General features: G+C 35.1%; 2 protein-coding genes across 3 annotated transcripts in view; both read left to right on the top strand.

Moving 5' to 3' along the window:
• Positions 1-18,948, top strand: part of Madm (MLF1-adaptor molecule) — a 272,739-nt gene that overhangs the window by 179,010 nt on the left and 74,781 nt on the right. The gene's annotated exons all lie outside the window — the stretch shown is intronic.
• On the top strand, positions 12,220-16,263 carry LOC141486690 (zinc finger MYM-type protein 1-like). The gene is made up of 2 exons (XM_074185138.1): positions 12,220-12,741; positions 13,158-16,263. The coding sequence occupies exon 2, from the start codon at positions 13,171-13,173 to the stop codon at positions 16,093-16,095; it is 2,925 nt and encodes a 974-aa protein (XP_074041239.1). The 5' UTR covers positions 12,220-12,741; positions 13,158-13,170; the 3' UTR covers positions 16,096-16,263.

The raw sequence follows: 18,948 nt of genomic DNA, 5'->3' as shown, positions 1-18,948 counted from the left end.
AATACTATTCGATTCCAATCTATTTTTGACGTGTAAGAGATAATTCTTCCATCAGAAAAGCCTTTGAAGTCCAAATAACACTATTGTGTACTTTTCAAACCCTGGAGTTCAATCGTTTGTCGCTCTTTTGATAGTAAGTAAACATTTATTTTCGACGCAACAGCAATAAACGTAAACACAACCTACTTGCTTTGGTATTTCACGTGGGTAAATTCAATGAATTGCCAAACTATTCATTTCACGTAAAAGCGTAATTTTAGGTCTCGGCACACAAACATTTATCGTCTATTTCGATTCATCGACCGCTCTAATATGTCATTAGCCTAAAAGAAGAAGGGTTTCATTCATAATTCGAAAATATACATATTTTTCAATAACATTTCTATCAGTTTGTTTTTGCTGATATTTTTTGAGGCTAGGGATATTGTCGGGACAATTGTGTGACAATCAACCAATCCCTCTAAAAAGAGAGAAAAACGTTCAATAAAAATTAGACTCTTTTTGCTCTCTTCAGTGATGCAGGATATCACAAGAGTTTTTGTCATCAGATATCCACTTATATCTTCCAACTTTTTTATGAATTAACTCTGTCGAGAGATACGGATATATTTTGACAGGGTGTATTTATTGACTGTGTTTGTCACCAAAAACCTCTTCTAAGATTTCTTGTCAACAGTTTTATGTTAGGTCTGCTAGAACTAGTCAGCTTTCTTTCGGAAATTGTTGACAAAAATCAAGATTCAAAAAAATAAAAATTCGATTTTCTCGATTTTTTATTTAAGGGGGCGTCCATAAATTACGTGAGATGTTTAAGGGGGGGAGAGGGTCGAGTCAAATCTCATCTAATCTTACGTTGGAGAGAGGGGGGATCCCGGCGAATATCACGCATTTTTTTTTCTGATTGAAACAAAAAAATATATACTATTTTGGTCCATTTAATCCAGATTGTACATGCTTAAGATTTAATCTTAAGCGTAATCGTAATACGATTAAGATCATTCACTGATTCGTTCGAAAGAAAATAATTTCATTCATACTTCGACGTTATACATCTACTGACTGTCGAATTACCATATTTGTTCGATACCAAATAGCTCAATTTAATCAAAATTTACGGTACAGTGTAGCCCGTCCTTTGTTTTCGCGCCACTGTCAGCCGAACGCGCGACTCGATGAACAAGAGCGTACGAGCTCATGGACATGTTGGTTCCAATAGTCTCTTTTGAGACCGCGCATGATTCTCAATGGACTGAATTAGAGTAAATATTCTTTTTTTAATCACAGTAGTTGCGATTTAAGTATTCTATTGTTAAATTTTTATTACACTTATAATTAAACTCTCAGCAATATTGATTGCTAGTCTTAACTAGTCGTAAATAAAAGAACGAAGCATTTTTTTTCTTTTTACAATAACCATCCAACGTGTTTACGTAAGAAACCCACATTTTGAAAAATCTCACGTGAGATTGGGGGATGGGGGAGGAGCTTGAGTAAAATCTCACATCTCACCAGGGGGGGAGGGAGGGACAGAAAATTGAAAAAAAACATCTCACGTAATTTATGGACGCCTTCTAACTAATGAATAAACTCATTCTGTTGTAACTGTTGTAACTTATAATTATCCATTTTGTTTCGCAACAAATTAACTCAAATTTATTGATTCTGAAGTCTGATCGGGCAATAAAAATTAGGTAGTTGTAAAATGTATTTAAAATTAAAAATAATTTTCATTTTGTTCTCCTAATACGACAAATCCTGTTTCAAATCTGAACTCATGAAAGCGGGGTGGTTTGTTTTTTAAATTCATTATGTTTTTTTTTCAAAGATGATGACTATAGTTTTGTTTATTCATTTCTAATAGTGATCTGATGATAGGTGTTTAAGTTTGCAGTTTGAGTGCAAATGTAAATAATGTTAATGTTGTAAAGAAAGAAGGATGCGAAGCTTTTCTGATATTTTTTTCTATTCTTCCACCAATATCTCGTTCCACAAAGACAATACACTATATCATCTCATTGGACTCAAGCATAAAAAAGACATCAAACACCAAAACTGCAATACTCTTATCGATGCGCCTTTCACCAACCAAGTAGGTGTCTTCAGGGGATGCAATGTACTGATTACCAATTTGGTTGATGAAACGCGCGTCAAGAAGAATGTTGCAGTTTCGGTATTTGGAAACCGTGCTTGTTTTAGATTTATTTTACGCCAGAGGCCATAAAAATATATTTTTATCGCTGTAAATGTAAACGTTGATTTTGATAAATGTCACCTAATTAATAATTGAATTTCTAAGTTTACACATAGGTGGCTGATTACATAGTTGTAATATTTTTAAATACAAAAGAACGAATCATAAGGAAAATCATAAAATTATTCCAAAATAATTTCAAAATGGAAAACCATAACTTGTTTGTCGAAAAACTTATTGAACCTAATGGTACTCTCACGATTACATGAATAACTCGCATTTTTTTCATTTGGTTCTTGAGAAAAGTTGCACGAGTGTCCACCAGATGTCCACCAGCTTTTTTAATATCTTATTTTCTGATATTTATTTACCAGGGACGTCGCTGCTTTATTCAAACATCTAAAGTTGGAGTCATGTCTTTGTTCAATTTCACTTCTCGTTGTTCGACAGGTAGTGGAGGTCCTTAAGATTAGTCTATGAGACATTATGGGGAATACTAAAGGTTCGGGTCAAGATAATCTGCATTTACCTGCCTTGTACTGATGGAGCAATACGTTTTCAACATATTTTTCAAGTCTTTCTCCTGCCGAAATGAACAGTTCTTCTGATGTTCATTACATGAACAGGTTTTTGCACCCCTTTAAAAACCCAGAAAGTGTTTTTTCTCAGATTTGCCAATCATTTCACTGATGTCTTTCGTAGACTCCAACATCGATATTAAAGTTGAATTTGTGTTAACACGTATACCACTCTCTGTCTCAAAAATTTGTCTCCATTTATTTTACAGGTCTTGCACATTATAGATTGTTGTTTTTCTATGCAATCTAGAACTGATGCTACTTCCAGTTTTTTTCTTATATCAACGTTTCTTATCCCACCTTTTCTTGTTATACCCAAGACACTTCGAAGATATTTAATTTCCAGTGCCTACGTTTCACACTTCTGTTTGTTGGTTGTTTAGGGTCCATGATTTGTTCCAAAACTTTTCTTACAAAAATGTTATTTCGAAACGAAATTCGAAATTAACTCAATTCATATATACTTCTCTTAACTTTCCTATAGAGTAGAATCTGGCAAAACACCTACTTCCCTGGCTAATACCACGATGAAACTTGAATTATTGCCAACATACTGAAAACGGAATATTTTTAGAACCGATAAGTTTTAGCTTTTTTCGTCTCCATCATTGAACACATAATATGGAGAACTTCCTCTTCATAAAAATGTGTAATACATGCACAGAAATTTTCGTCACATACAAAGTGGAAGTAAAAACCCTTTCCAATCAACCACTTCCACATGAACATTGAATTACTATAATTCCAAGTGAGAGGAAGCATCCCTTGTATCTAAGCTGTAACTGAAATCAAATCAGTCTGGTGGCTGCATTAAGGAGAGATTTCATACTTACCAGAAAATGAATATTTCGAATTGAAATTGGAAACATTCACCTCTTCCAACACTTCTACACATTGAGATTTGGCAAATACCTGTTTGAAAGCAGAAATTTGCCTTAACTTTCCTGGAAATACCGCGTCGGACATTGCAATAAATTTTCGCAAGTTGAAAAATGCTTCTCGTTTGTGTAGCACCAGGACCTCACTTAAATTAATCGAGTGATCACCGCTCGTCCACATATACGAAACCTTCTTCTGAGACATGATATTCTCTGAAATACTTTCTATTATAGATCTTTTTTCTATTCATGACTTCTGTTCGTAAATTTTCATACACATTTCCAGTAGGGTAAAGTACGTTATTCGTAAATCTCACTTTAGAATGTATAAACTTTACCTACATGTTTTACGAGGTCTGGGAGCAAGTTTCGATTTTTCTGAAACTCTTGTAACAGGTTGATCTTCATTCATTCATTTGAAATTAAAATTCTCTGTTATCTTTTATTTGTCATCTCCGGGGATAAACTCTAGAGCTGTATTTATAATACATCCTTTATTTGCCTAACCCAGAAACGACGTTCAATAATTCACTATAAGGTGTATGTCCTTTGTATTATCATCTTTCACTAGCTTTCTACCTTTCTACGCTTTTTTATAGAAAAAGCCTAATGGGCACTCTGTTTCGAGTGAAACTGGATATTCTTACACACTCGATTCGGAAAAATCCAAACGGAGTCTCGTAAATATTAGCATTGACAGACGAGCTCGAGGCGTTGCATTGTGAAACTATGTTGGTTTAAGGTGTAATTTAAATTTATTGTATTCACTTCCTCAGTGAAATCTGAATAAACATTAGTATTATCTGACAATTTCTAATAATTGTATGTGGGAGGTCGTCGGAATAAAAATCTGACAGAGCTGTACTTGAGATTACTTCCTGTTTGATAGTAAATATTTCAACTATCAAGAAATCGTTTCAAAATGTCTCTTCACGAAAATATTTGGCTGAAATCCAATTCCAGGACTTTTTGACACAAGTTTTTTTTGCTACTTGGGTCGTCTAATTTGTTAGCAAAGTAATGCAGCATTATGAGCTTATTGCTTTTCCAAAACTATTTTGACACCAATTCATACAACCTGTACAAACTAGTTTGTTGATGTTTATCTTATTCATCTAGACATAATTTGTGTTGTCCATAAATTGTTTACTTCCTCTGATACGGTGCCTCACATTCGCATGAAACACGTTAATGCCATTCTTTTCACAAATGGACCCTTTATGAAGATTTTTCTGTATGTTTCTCAAGTACTCTTTTTTGTTTCTTATAATTCTAGTTCCTCATCTTATAACCTGTCCTAGATATTGGTACTACCTGCTACTTGTTAGTCAACTCGATTCTTTTTGATATCGAAATTATTTATGCATCTGCGTAAAATTGACAGATCAGCATCATCCAATACAAGTTCTCACCATTTAAATTTTTTTCATCTCTTACTTAATTTTTCGTACATCTCGCAAATCTCTGTGGCCGCAGCTACTCGTTCTTGAACCTTTGAAGTTGAAATACAATATTGGTTACAATTTCACTTATTATTGATACTACTTCAAGAGGAATTCTTATTCTATGTGCCGTTGCTTCCGCTTGCGAAAAGATCAATACGTTGTTCACAATTTATCTGCTTTGTTCATTAATGACCTTATTTTTCAGTTCACTGTACGAAGACAACATTTTCAAAGACAACAAATAACCCACAATTCACCGCACAGAATAATTTTTCCACTCACAGTACTCACAATATTCGCTATACGAGTTCCTCGATGATGATGAGCCCCTCCATTCCGCCGGCTGATCTTCTGCGCATCCAATGTTCAGAGTCCCAGCTAGATTTACCAAGCTGTATGAGTTTTCAACTAAGAAGAGAGGATCAGATTCCAACCTGTAGTTTTTAAGTTCGACGAACGTAATCTTATGAAAGTATATTCATGATGCTTTGAATGATGATATCATCACTCCCATAATGTTATTCAACAGTAAAACAACAGAATACTACTGTGCTTTGTAGCTTTAGCTTATGAAAATTATATACAGCTTATCAAATGTAGGAAGAGCTTTCTGAATTCCGTTATGGTCCCACTCACTAGATATGCATTCGTTAGAAGACTGTGAGAGCGAGAGAGAGAGAGAATTCTCAAGTATCTTCCTGGATTTTTTTATTCAAAGTGAATTCTAGGTTAGGGGAATTTAAAACTATTATTCAAGTTATGGCACTATGGTAATTTTGTAAGGAAGATCAGGGTTTTACATAGTAGTACCGTAAATTTCAGTTTCGAATGGAAAAGGAGAAGAATATTTTTACGACGCTGTTTTACTACCGTGTTCTATAATATTTTACAATGTTCGTACACTTGCCGTTACATGTATATGCGGAGTATATTCTAAAAATGACCGGTATGTTTATTTGAACGGTTTCTCCAGTCGTGTGTGAACAAACATTATTTATATGTACACACAGAATGTTGACTGAAAAAGTGCACTTTCTAGCACGTTTATAGGCCTTACCTGCAAAATGTATATGTTTGATTGTTGAAGTAGCCATGCGGTATCGGTAATGGACATTAAACAAAGTTGTGCTCTCGCTCGTTCATGTATATAATAAAAAATAAATAGTGGGTACGGCGTTGAGAGGAAATGCCATGAATGGCAGTACTTCATCGCACCCACAGAGAAATCAGGTAATTGTGCACGAAATATAGTCATGTCAACAATGTTTAACATCTCGTTGAACATTGAAAAAAAACACATTACTTACCGTTCAGTAGTCTTGAAACTTCTCCTTCCCACTATAACTTAACCATTCAACAAGATTTTAAAAATTGAAACTGTGAAAAAAATAAAATATTTAGGTATATTTCTAGATCCACACTTCAGATGGAATGAACATGTACCATATCTTGTGAAAAAACTACCTTTTCTATTATTCAGATTCAACAAATTCATATCTTATCTAGACCTCAAACAAAAAAATATGTACAAAAGTTTAGTGCAAACTCATTTGAATTATGGGATCATAGCGTGGGGAGGTGTATCACGAACTTACCTCAATTTGATACAAGTCTCTCAAAGAAGATTCCCCAAAATGATTCCACAAAAAAGATCTAAGATATTCTAGTGATTCCCTTGATTCTTAAACACAAGTAATAAACGTAAGGCAACTCTATACCGTACAAGTATGTATTGTAACAAATTAAAGAATTACCTGTCTCAAACAAATTTATTTCTAACAATATTCCACTAATAACAAACTAATTTATTTACAACATTTAGCAACTAACGCTTAATTTATTTCCATTATCTTTCGGAACTCAACTGCCTGGTAACGATCGTTCTAGAATTCTATAGTCGTGTCGGTACTTAACTAAAGTTTAATCGGCGGTTACCGACTGCATTCCTTTTGCGGTGATTTCATGTGTTTGTTCGCTGGCCGACATATCGATCAGGGGCGGCTTCAGATTCGTTACAGTATTAAACAATATTTGAACAAAGAAAAATTAAAAGTACTTACCCACTCCTACAGTACAAGACAGAAAAAAGTTATGTTATTACAAAAATTAACAAAACTGTCGGACAGTGTAACTTCAGTTACATAGCCCCGAAATTGTTCAATTACCTGCCGGACACTTCGAAAATTGAACCCTCTCTCAAAAAAATTCAAGAAACATTTGATAACATTCTCAACAGAAATAGAGAGAAAGGGAAAACGTGAAGTTATAGAAGAGTAAAAAAATGTTGAATGCTTTTATTTATATAAAGATTGTACTTTCAGGTGTTTGTTGTGTTTATTTTAAATTGAGTGTATTTTATTCAGTGACACTTTATTGCCATAATTTATTGTAGTTTTTAAAACTATACAAAACTGTGAATTAAACATGTCAATTTTATTTTATTTTCAAAACTTTCAGATGTTATTATGTTTGTTTTATTCAGTTACTCTTTATTGTCCTAATATTTTGTAGTGTTTTATTTATACAAAAACAGTGGAATATAAATTTTAATTTTATTTTATTTGATATCTGCATCATAATATTTTTGACAAATATTATTTTCAATTGTCAAAAGTGTTCTATTTTTTTAATTGTTCTGTAATTGCTCTTTACCCATACACAGGGTTTAACCCTCAGTGGATGAATCCGTTTATTCATCAAAGAATATTGTACTCCATATACTTCACTTCATATTTATGTATTATAATTTACTGATGAATAAATTATTAATATATCATTATTATTATTAAAAAGTTTTTTTATATTTTTGACACAAGTAAAATTCAAATACTGTCAAATGGTTTCTAGTCAAAAAGTAGCCACGTTGGGTCACAAAATTGTAAACAATTTCGAAAAACACCGCAAACTGTAAGTTGCTCAGAATTTAAAGTAAGTCAAAAATGCAGAGTAATATTATTTGTTTTTTGGCCCTGGTTTCAATTAATGGTCTCCCAATCAAATTTTCATTTCCTTATTTCAATTAGTTTCGAATGAATCATTAATCAGTCAACATGTTTTTCTATCGAAAATTATAGTTGGGGTTGGTCCAACTTGTATTGATTATACGAAAAGTGGTTTTTGTCATCCCATTTTAGGGTGGAAACGTGCCAAAATTATATTAGGTGATGTATCAATCAGGTCAAGGTCGAAGCGACAAACAGAAGCCACTCTACATGGTTACAAATTATTTCTTTTGATATTTGACATAATTCGTGGCTGTATTTCACTTTTCAGTGCGGGTATACCGTAGAAACGGAAAATAACTTTAACCTATATTCCAAATAACAAGTGAATATACAACCTCATGTTGTTACTGGGATTATCTGATTAGTGTCATTTCAATTACTAGTTTGTATAAGGTTTCTCAGTTAATGCATAGGAATCAACATACTATTATAGATTCTTTTTCGCCCTGTATCTTCGAAATAATTCCAAAATACTACGCACTGAATTCACAGAAATGACGTGACGTTTTTTCTGTCCGTTATTCTATGACCATTTAGCTGAGTGCGTATGATTTAAATAGAAGATGATAAAAATATATAAAATTACAACCAGACAATGTTTTCGTTTTAATGGAATTATATTTCTGAGAATTTAGTGCCTACTGATATCAGCTCTCCGCAAAATATAATCTCAGACGTTAGATATGAAATACGACTAAATTAGGGGATACTCTGGAAATCATTTTCTTTTAAATCAAAAAATCATTATTCATTAAAAGTATTTCCCACATATACAACTTTTCAAGATTTTACGTTACTACCATCACACGAATGAAAATGAACCATGGTAAGTTCCCTGCACATCTGGCAAAAATAGGCATTGATGTGAATCCATTATGCTCATGTGACAATTTTTCTTTAGCGGATATAAATTACATCCTTTTCACATGTCCCAACTTCGAACTGTACCGGACCGATTTCTTAAGTAATTTGCTTTCCTCGAATATTTCGTTTCCAACCAATATAACAATCCTTTTAGCTACACTCGATGAAAAAATATACAACGTAATTCTAACATTCATAAATTAATCTTAAATATCAATATAAAACGTAGTAACTCGGTTAATTCGAAAAGTCTGTGGCAAAATAAACTGCGGTTTGATGCCGGGGGGGTTAAAAAAAATTAGTGCCTACTATTATGGAATTTTAGGATAGTTACAAGGGCTCGAAATATAACTGAAAGAAGAGTTATCTATCTCATTTCTAGAATAAAGTCAATAGACATGATGGCAGATACGAATTTCATTTATCGTCGACTGGAAGGTCATTATTCATAAAGTTATTATGAAATAGCCAGAACAAGAGTTAATGACAGTTGAATTGGTGACACAGACCTGCATGCCTGAAAAAATATCCATTGTATTGGTGGTGTCATCGCTATAGAAAAAACAAAAAGAACCATGGCATATTGAGTCATTGAAATTGAGCTGACTGAGGTCGTTCAACTTTGTCCTTGATCACGTCATAATCTGTCTTATTCCCTCTCCCGAACACCTCTATGTTTTGTGCAGTGTTTTAAGTTAGCAAAGAGTAACATACAGTATTTGATTTGTCAAAGATCATCTATTGATTGTTTTGAACACGACGTCCGTTGCAAATGATAGAGAATGTAGTGTGGTCAATCCAGAGCAACCCTAGTACCGAAACGTGACCCGCCTCTGTTTGCGAGTCCCCGAAGTTCATTTTCATGCAGATTTTTCGATTGAACGATCATCAAAGGCCCCCTAGTTGCGTGGCATACACTCGCAGAAAATGCATTCTGTCGACGGTTAAATGCATCGTTTGTATGCAGTTCGGGTAGCAAGCCGAATGACTCATAATTTGGTGTTTTATTTTGCAATTGCGCCGCCGTGTGTGCCAGCCGAAGTATAGACGATTTAATTGGTTGGAATTCTTTTGATAATTATCCGTTTTATTTTGAAGCTCAGCTAACCAAGACTAAAAACTCGCGAAATGAAAGTTACGTTATCAGTTGCGTTGTCGAGAAGCACCGCTCTATATAAGCAATTCGAAGGGTGTCCAATTGCTCGGCATGAGGTAGCGGAACTAATAGAATAGAGTGGCCGTTTTATGCAACTAGTGCATGAAATATCTGTTCAGCCAGGTCGTTAATTCCTCGATACATTCTGTAGACGCCAGGTGTGTAATGTTTTTTCTCCAATGTTCCGATATGGAGCCATATCATCTCCGAAAACACATACAAGAACTTAATCTTCAGTAACTGAACTGATAATGAAATGATGAAATGTCACAGAAGGTCATTTTGAAAACATCACATATTCAACCCCGTCTGCTGTTGTTTTGCAACCCATTTTTGCACATTTTTTTTATGATTAAGTCAATATCAATTCTCAATTTTAGAATTGAAACATATTTGAAACTTAATATTAAAAATAACACTAGCCAACAAATAACAAAAAAATGCGACCAATATTATAATGGCTATACATGAGAGTTAAAAGGATCCTGACTGCGACTTCAACATCAAAAATTTTCCATCACGTAAAGATTTTGAGTTATAGTTATTTTTATTTTATACAAAAATGTTCACATATTATAGGGAAATATAAGATCAAAACAAGAAAAAAACAATATATTTTGAGGATAACAGACTTTATTTACAATATACACATGAAAAAACATTCAAATGAAGTCTTTTGTGCATAACCTTTTTGCAAATGTTGACTTTCGTTTATATGTTTCATCGTTTTCCCTCATAAGGAACCAACAATAATCCCCCATCCATCCCATCTGCCTTGGTAACTTTGCTCCATTGTCAGTATGTCTTGGTGGAACCTTTTCCCTTGTCATCACTGACAGCACCCGAATTTTCTAGAAAAAAATTCGAATGGGAGTGCAAGAAATGGTTTTTGAGAGACATGCGACATTCCATTCTGCAGTAGTTTTCAAGTAGTTCTTCAACAAGTGTTTCGTAATTTTCTACTTTCTTGTTCCCTAAAAACTCCGAAACAATTCTTTTGAAAGAACTCCACGCAGCTAATTCAACATTACTTAATTTTTGATTAAACTGTTGATAACTTAGTAGTTTTCTAATTTATGGTCCAACAAATATACCTTCCTTGAGCTTTACATCACTTAATTTTGGAAAAATGTTTCAAGATATTTAAACGCATCCCCTTCTTTTTCTAATGCTTTCACAAAGTTTTTCATTAACTCCAGTTTAATGTGTAATTGAGGTAACAAAACGTTTTTGGGATTAACCAGAGGTATATTCTTCACGTTAGCATGATCTGGAAAATATTTATTTCTCGGAGGCCATTCTTTTACTTGATAATGGCTCTGTGTTGCCCTACTGTTCCAAAGGCAATGAAAACAGCAAAACTTCGTAAATCCACCATGAAGACCTAGTAATAAATAGTCCTATGACTTTTAGGTCGCCACATATTTGCCACTTATACGTATTTTAACTTATTGCATTTAGAATGAGTATGTTAGCTTCATGACAACTGCATGTGCAAGAGGAATAGAGGGTATTTTGTTACCATTATGGAGCAGAACGGCTTTTAAACTTGTTTTAGACGAATCTATAAATAAACGCCATTCGTCCGGGTTATGTGCAAATCCTAATTTTTCCATCACACCATTTGGATTTACACAAACACACATTTTATCCTGCATAGTAAAAAAAAGAATAGCTCATGGTTACGGTTCCTAAATATTGTAACTTTGGTTTTAGGGGCTGGTAAATTCCATTGCTGTAATCTAGACCCTAGTAGTTCAACATTTTCTTTGGACATGTGGAGGTCCCGAACTAGGTCATTTAATTCAGGCTGTTCGATTAAATAGGGTGCTTTTCCTTCACTCTCGGAAAAACAAGGACCGTCTTTTTCTGGCACATCATGGGAACCTGCCTGGTCATCATACATTTCCAAATCTCCCTCCCAATTTGCCGGGGGTGTTAGAACTTTCTCCATGAAAAACCGGCCTTCTTGCAGAAGGAATATCCGGATATACAATTTTGTATTTGCTCTTTCTTGAAAAACCAGACACGTTTGTCATGCAAAAGTAACAGCCGTTGTAATGATTTGTTGTTTCTCACTAAATTATTGGAACTGCAAAAGGCATAGAAGCAGGCCCGTGCTGGGCCGCCGGGACACCGGAACGTGTCCCGGTGCGCCCTTTGGCCGGATGCGCCCTTTGGCCGGACCTTTCTGGCACCCTCCGGCCCCGAACCTTACAAATTTTACATTTAGAATGCCAACATTAAATGTTTAACAGCATAATTAACACCGTTTAAGTAAACAGAAAATTTAAATAATAAATATAATTAAATTTGGATCATTATAAGACGAAGCTTATCGTCGATATTGCCGAGCGGCCGGGTTGAGTGTTGCGGCTGTAGGCTACACAGAATGAACTACGACAGCGCCCTCAGGAAGTGTGGGGAGTGGGGGCGGTACGAGAGTCCCAATTTCGTCTACCTGTTCATGCTTGTATGTTACATGTTACTCACTAGTCAGTAAACTCATGCAGTCGGCCTGATTGTAACTTGTACTTGTGTAGTATTGTATTAGTGTTTTATTTCAAGTTATTCGGTGCTGTTACTGTTCTTCCCGTGCAAGTTTCAAACCCTTAATGTTAAAGGTAAGTGTTGTTATTATTCTTATTAGTGAGTTGAGGTTTGAGGTGGAAAAAGCACATAGATATAGATAACCTAAAGCAAAATACTAGGCATAGACCTAAGCCTTTTCTGCATAGCATAGACCTAAGCCTTTTCTCACAACAGTGGAACAGTGGCTGGTAAATTTGAGAAAAAAACAGAGTATATATAAGGGGCGTCTAAGTTGGCCAAAGCATTTACTTTTACTAATCATCTCATCAAAATATTTTATACAGATCACATTAAAATTATTATTGGTAACATACTATGTTTGTTTATCTTTTACTCGAACTGTCAAATAGCCACATGTTGTCAAAGTATGCTCTTTTAATCTTGCATTTATTTAAAACTAAATCTTGTTTTTTTAAATACATAAAGTGATCAGTTAAATTTTTTTTAGCGGGTTACAAATCATGGACAAGAAAAATAAAAGGAAAAAAAGTGGACATGAATTTCGTCAAGAAAAGAAAAACAAACTTCTACTCGAGTCTGCAATATCATGTTCAAAAATAACAGCTTTGTTTAAAAAACCAGACGGCCCATCTGAAGATGAAAATCTTGAATCACATGCACAAAACAAAACGTTTGAGGAAGCAGAATTTGTTAGCTTCAACTTGTCTTCACCATCAAGCTCATCAAATCTTGATTGTTCCAAAATGATTTATGATAATCAGTTTTCCGATCTCAGTTCTGATAGATTTCAGGGGTTCAAATTAGTTGAAAATTTACAAACTGAAGAGCAAGACCCGAATTATCTTAGTCCTCGTAAACTGGAAGCACCTTCACTTGACACAGGAAATTCGGCTCGAAGATGTTATTCTTCAGTAGAAGAATCTCAAGTACATATAATCAATTACTTCGAAAAACCAAGCGAAAGACATTTATCGGCATATCTTGATTATCATCCAATACAACCTGATGAAAGAGAGTTGCCTTTTAATGACAAAAAACCCTTATACACTGTAAAACGAAACGATGGAGAAACCTTTCAGAGACATTGGATTTCATATGACGAAAATTCAAAGAAACTGTTCTGTTTTATTTGCATCGTTTACAGCAGCAACTCCAATTCAACCTTTTGTACAGGGTTTGAAGACTGGAAACATGTCCACCAAAGAGTTAATGAACATGAAATGTCCAAAGCTCATTTTCAATCCGTCGAGGCTTTTATGGTAGCCAAACGTAAGAAAAGTACTCGTGACCTTCTTTTTTGTGATCAACTAGATAAGAGGAAACAAGAAGTCTTAGAAAGGAGACATGTGGTGAAAATTGTAATAGATGTCTTGAAGCTTATAGGAAAGCAAGGATTGGCTTTTCGTGCATCAAAGGAAGCTGCTTACTCTCTTAAAGATGACACAATCAACCATGGCAACTTCTTAGAAATTATTATGTTAATGTCCAAGTATGATCCACAGTTAGAGAAACACTTGAAAAAGGCTATTGAAGAAAGTGATACGCGCATGTCTAAGAGGTCAACAAAAAAAACAGACGTGGAACACGAAAAAAAAGGCAAAAACAAAAGGGTGGGCAGAGGAAGTGCCGTGACATTTCTAAGTAACAACACGGTAGCAAAAATAATGATCTGTATGACAAAAGAAATCAAATCTGTCGTGGCAAATGAAATCAAATCGGCCGGCAAATACTCAGTTTTGATGGACACGACGATAGACATAAGTAGCAATGATCAATGTGCAATAGTTGCCAGGTATGTTAAAGGTCATGAAGTGTGCGAGAGACTACTGGCATTAAAAAGTGTGGTTTCTACTACAGGAGAGGCATTATTTGACACTCTCTCTGGTGTATTGACAGAACTTGAAATACCTTTGAGTGATTGCGTCGCAAATGCGTTTGATGGTGCGTCTAACATGAGCGGTCAGTATAATGGTTTGACTGCACAAATGGCCAGCAAAATCCCAAATCACATTCACACGTGGTGCTACGCGCACGTTTTGAATCTCGTAATATCTGATACAGCTCAATGCCTCACTGTAACAATCTCATTTTTCAGCATAATGCAAGAGACCCAGGTTTTTTTGAAGGATTCAATTAAAAGACTGGATATGTTTAGGAAGCAAAATCCTGAGTACAAGTTGGAAGCCATTGGGGCTACCAGATGGCGAAGCCGCAGCAATGCAGCAACGAAAATATTCGGCAGAATAGACATGTGGACCTCTTCTGAAGAACAGTCTTCAAACACAGCTAAACCTAACAAACACATTTATCTGGAGTTGGTATTGGCTCTGTTCAAAATTTCACATTCAGCTGATTTCAACGCCAAAGTGAGACATGAAGCAACTGCTTTACTTAAGAAGTATCTGGATTTTGAAACAGTACTTGTTGGCATGATATTCTTGCAATTGTTCAAAATCACTACGCCACTATCGGATTACCTCCAAACAAAGAATCTGGACTACGCCCAAGCGTGGAGGAATATTGAGTCTTCTCTTAGTAGGCTAAAACACCTAAGGGAGAAGTTTGATGAGACTTTGAATGCAGCACAACGCTTTGTTTTGAAAATGACGCAGAAACTCGAAGAAAGAGCAAAGGCCGATGAAACTCTTAATGAGATTGTTATTGGCAAAGCAATAACTGAGAAAAGAAAGAAGAAAGTAAAGAAAATGGCAGGAGAACTTGCTGAAGACGACAGTGTTGGAACTTCTCCGGAAGAAGAATTCAAAATAAAGATCTTCTTCGTAATTGTAGAGAGAGCTGTCCAAACTATGGAAAGCCGTTTTGTGCAGCACAAATCGCTATACTTGGATCTGGCATGTTTTGACCCAAAAACATTCAAATCCCAAGAATCTCTTCCACCTAAAGCATTGAAGAAAATAGGAGAATTAGTTTTGAACGTTGATGAAGAAAAGCTGAAAGAAGAACTTATCTCATTCGTAAATGTATGGCCCCAGATTTCAAATGCAAGTTTGAACGCCGACTATGAGAATGAAGATGTCTCAGACGAGAAAATCGATGCGCAAGAAGAAGAAGATGATGAAGACCACGAGGTCCAGTGCAAAGAGTCGGCATCATGCAATAGCTGTATCAAGTGTGCATATAAAGTTATATTAGAATATAACATGTACTGTTTACAATACCCAGAACTTTCAAAAGTGTATAAGTTTCTTCTAACTATCCCATTGACTCAAGTCTCTTGCGAACGAGCATTTTCAAAGTTGAAACTTATCAAAACCAGATTAAGATCGTCTTTGACAAATGACAATTTAGAATCATTACTGTTGATGCAATCAGAAGCTGATATTTTGAACTCCATAGATCCAGACAGCGTTATTGACTATCTTTGCAACTCCAGCTCCGAACTTAAAAGACTTCTTCAGGTTTAGATTCAGTTTGCAAATTGACTCAAAGAAGACCTACATTTGTGAATTATATATATTTTTTTATTTCCTTAAAAATTATGTAATAAGTGGTAACTTTTTTTTAAATGTATATATTGCATGTTATATGTGAAATGTTTACCGAAAATTACACTTATTACGTTTCAACTCCTACTTTCTCTTTTAATTATTTTATTTTAGCTTAAAAGCTTAAGCTTAAACATTTCTTCAAACGATATAAGTACGACAGTTATTTTCCCATTCCGCATTGCAAATATTTAAAATTACCGTTATTCTTGAGCAAACAATAAATGGCCATTTTGTTTGACAAATACTGGTACGATTGTGTAAGTGTGATCGTTCGCTCGTACGGTGACCAGATGCCAGAATAGCAAATTGAACCCAGCGTCATGAGCGATCAACACGCTAAAAAAACAGAGGTTAGGAATGGTGGAGGGGGGGGGGTGTTGGCGCCCTTTGGCTATGGCCGTCCACCGCCCTAAGAAAGGGTCCAGCACGGGCCTGCATAGAAGAGCGTTCGCCATTTAACCAGTTACTTAGATCTGCTGCACTGGTTTGGCAACATACGTGAGGATCCCAATCCCGATATTTATCACCAACAACACATCCAGAACACTTATGGTAAGCTACTTTGGCCATTTGATTAATTGGCCATTTCTGCGATTTAGAAGTAAACTGACCACATATATAGCAAAAAATATCTGCGGAATTAAGGCAACCACGTTTCTGTACTGTTACGTACGTCGAGTTCAAATATGTGATACTGCGTTAATAGAAGTCAACTTATTTTATTCACAAAGATAACACTAATATAATACTCTTAATATATACACCTCGCTTCTCTAGTACTAACTCACCACTACTCGCGTTAAATCAATATTGATGATCCGATTATCAATCTGCTACTTTTATAGCGGTTCGGTATTTCTGGTATTTTCTGGAAACTTCGAGTATCGGAAGTTTGAGAGGCGGCGTTACAAGTCTCATATACAGCAGAAGCAGATTTGAATACTGGGCAGAGCCGCTGTGTTGCCAGATTTTAAACAAATTCCTAAGTTTAGGTGAAAAGCAAATTTGGAATGTCGTGTTCAATAAATTTTTGTGGAAAAAATCATAACTCAAAAATCTTGCGTGTTAGGAAATTTTTAGTATCATTTTCGCATTTAGGGACCAAGAATTAACAAAGGACCGCCTGTGGCGATGACAAATGTAACTTGTTTCGATTGTAGGACAAATCGTATCTAGATTGTAGCCTCTATCATAAGTATATTTTTATTCACTTTCTATATAATGGTGAAGATAAAAAGAGACAAAAGGATTTTTTCAGGGTTATAACGGAGTCTTTCCTCCGCAAGGCCAAAGATTCTATATGAATGAACCATCGCATCCGCCTTCGCATGTGTTTTGAAACGGAGTTTTAACGGAGTTTGAAACGGCGTTTTAACAGAGTTTGAAACGTAGTTTTAACGGAGTTCAAAAAATAGTTTCAACAGAGCTTTGTTTATGAGGGGCGTGCCATTCTGCGCTCCAGTACTGCAAAACTTTTGTTGGATCTAATTAATCAATAACTTACCGTTTTTATAAATTTTGTCGGTAAATGATAGGAATTTTTTATATACATTCACAGTTACTCACAACCATGGCGGATCCTCAAAGAGAAGGGTGAATTGCCTTCTTAGAGTTCGTAGAGAAATTTTCAAGTAATAAAAAACCCTAACTATAAACAAATCGTCAAAATAATGTTGAGAGCATTTCAAGTTCTAGGTTGCCTGATTAGTTTAAAATTACCATTTCTTCATTTCCACCTCGACTACTTTCCAGAAGAGTCAGGAGATGTGAGTGTAGATCAAGGTGAAATATTTCACCAAGATATTAAGGAGATGGAAAAAAGATACCAGGGAAATTGGAGCGTCTCGATGATGGCAGACTACTGTTGGACGCTTCATAGAGACTTTACAGGTGCTTCCTAGAAAAGGAAATGTACCAGAAGGAGTCTCACTGGAAAAAATAAATGTGTTTAGTTGCGCAATCATAAATATAAAAAATTGTTTACGTCTTTTATCTTTTATTTTAGGATGATATAGATACTTACATAGATACCTACATTATCAGAAAACGTGTACTATGACAAAATTAAAGTCATTGTCCGATTCAGCAAAAACATTGTTTCGAAATCAAAATTAGAATATTTATGTGAAATACTTCTAATGATTTCAATCGCTGTAAAACTCTGTAAACGCTATCTAGCCTTCAACTGTTTCATCGTTTCATAGATAAAAATAAATTTAAATCACAACTCAAAATATTAAAATTGGATATGCTCGTTGAATGACGTCAATCAGTCATTGACTCACTGATCATTCAAATCAGGAGGAATATTTACATCACAATAGAGGTGAAGGTGGTTCTGCTGTGTCAGAATCCCGAGTCAGGAAAACTTGGAATAGAAATTTCGCCGATAAAATGGCCGGTAAGCACGCCGGACAAGTGGCACTGCAATAATCGCGAGATGATTAAACTTTGAAATGGTATAAGAACAAAAGTGTAGCGTCAGCGTAACGCTGCTTGAAAATTTAACACTTTACTGGGGAAAAAGCTTTTCGACTTTCTACTTTTCCATCTTTATCAAAAAATGTGGGGAACTTCCGGAGAGAGGAAGAAAGCAATTATGTTCGAAATAAGTTCTCAACAGAAGTTGCTTTCAAACTGGAAGACAAAGTCCAATCAAAAAAACTATAGGGTCCTTCATTAAGCGCTACCTATCATTAAATTTAAATAAAACAAATGTGTGTGAGATATCATCGACATTTTTCATTCGTTTGAAAGTACTATTGGCGC

Source organism: Leptinotarsa decemlineata, unplaced genomic scaffold, assembly GCF_025532065.1.
Source record: "Leptinotarsa decemlineata unplaced genomic scaffold, Ldec_3_MD MMD2_tig00026363_RagTag_RagTag, whole genome shotgun sequence".
Lineage (NCBI taxonomy): Eukaryota > Metazoa > Arthropoda > Insecta > Coleoptera > Chrysomelidae > Leptinotarsa > Leptinotarsa decemlineata.
Note: the sequence above shows the minus strand (reverse complement) of the source record. Positions and strands in the feature narration are given on the sequence as shown.

Bases quoted from the DNA above. Each gene is read 5' to 3' on its own strand.
- LOC141486690 (XM_074185138.1), top strand. From the start codon at position 13,171: ATGGACAAGAAAAATAAAAGGAAAAAAAGTGGACATGAATTTCGTCAA.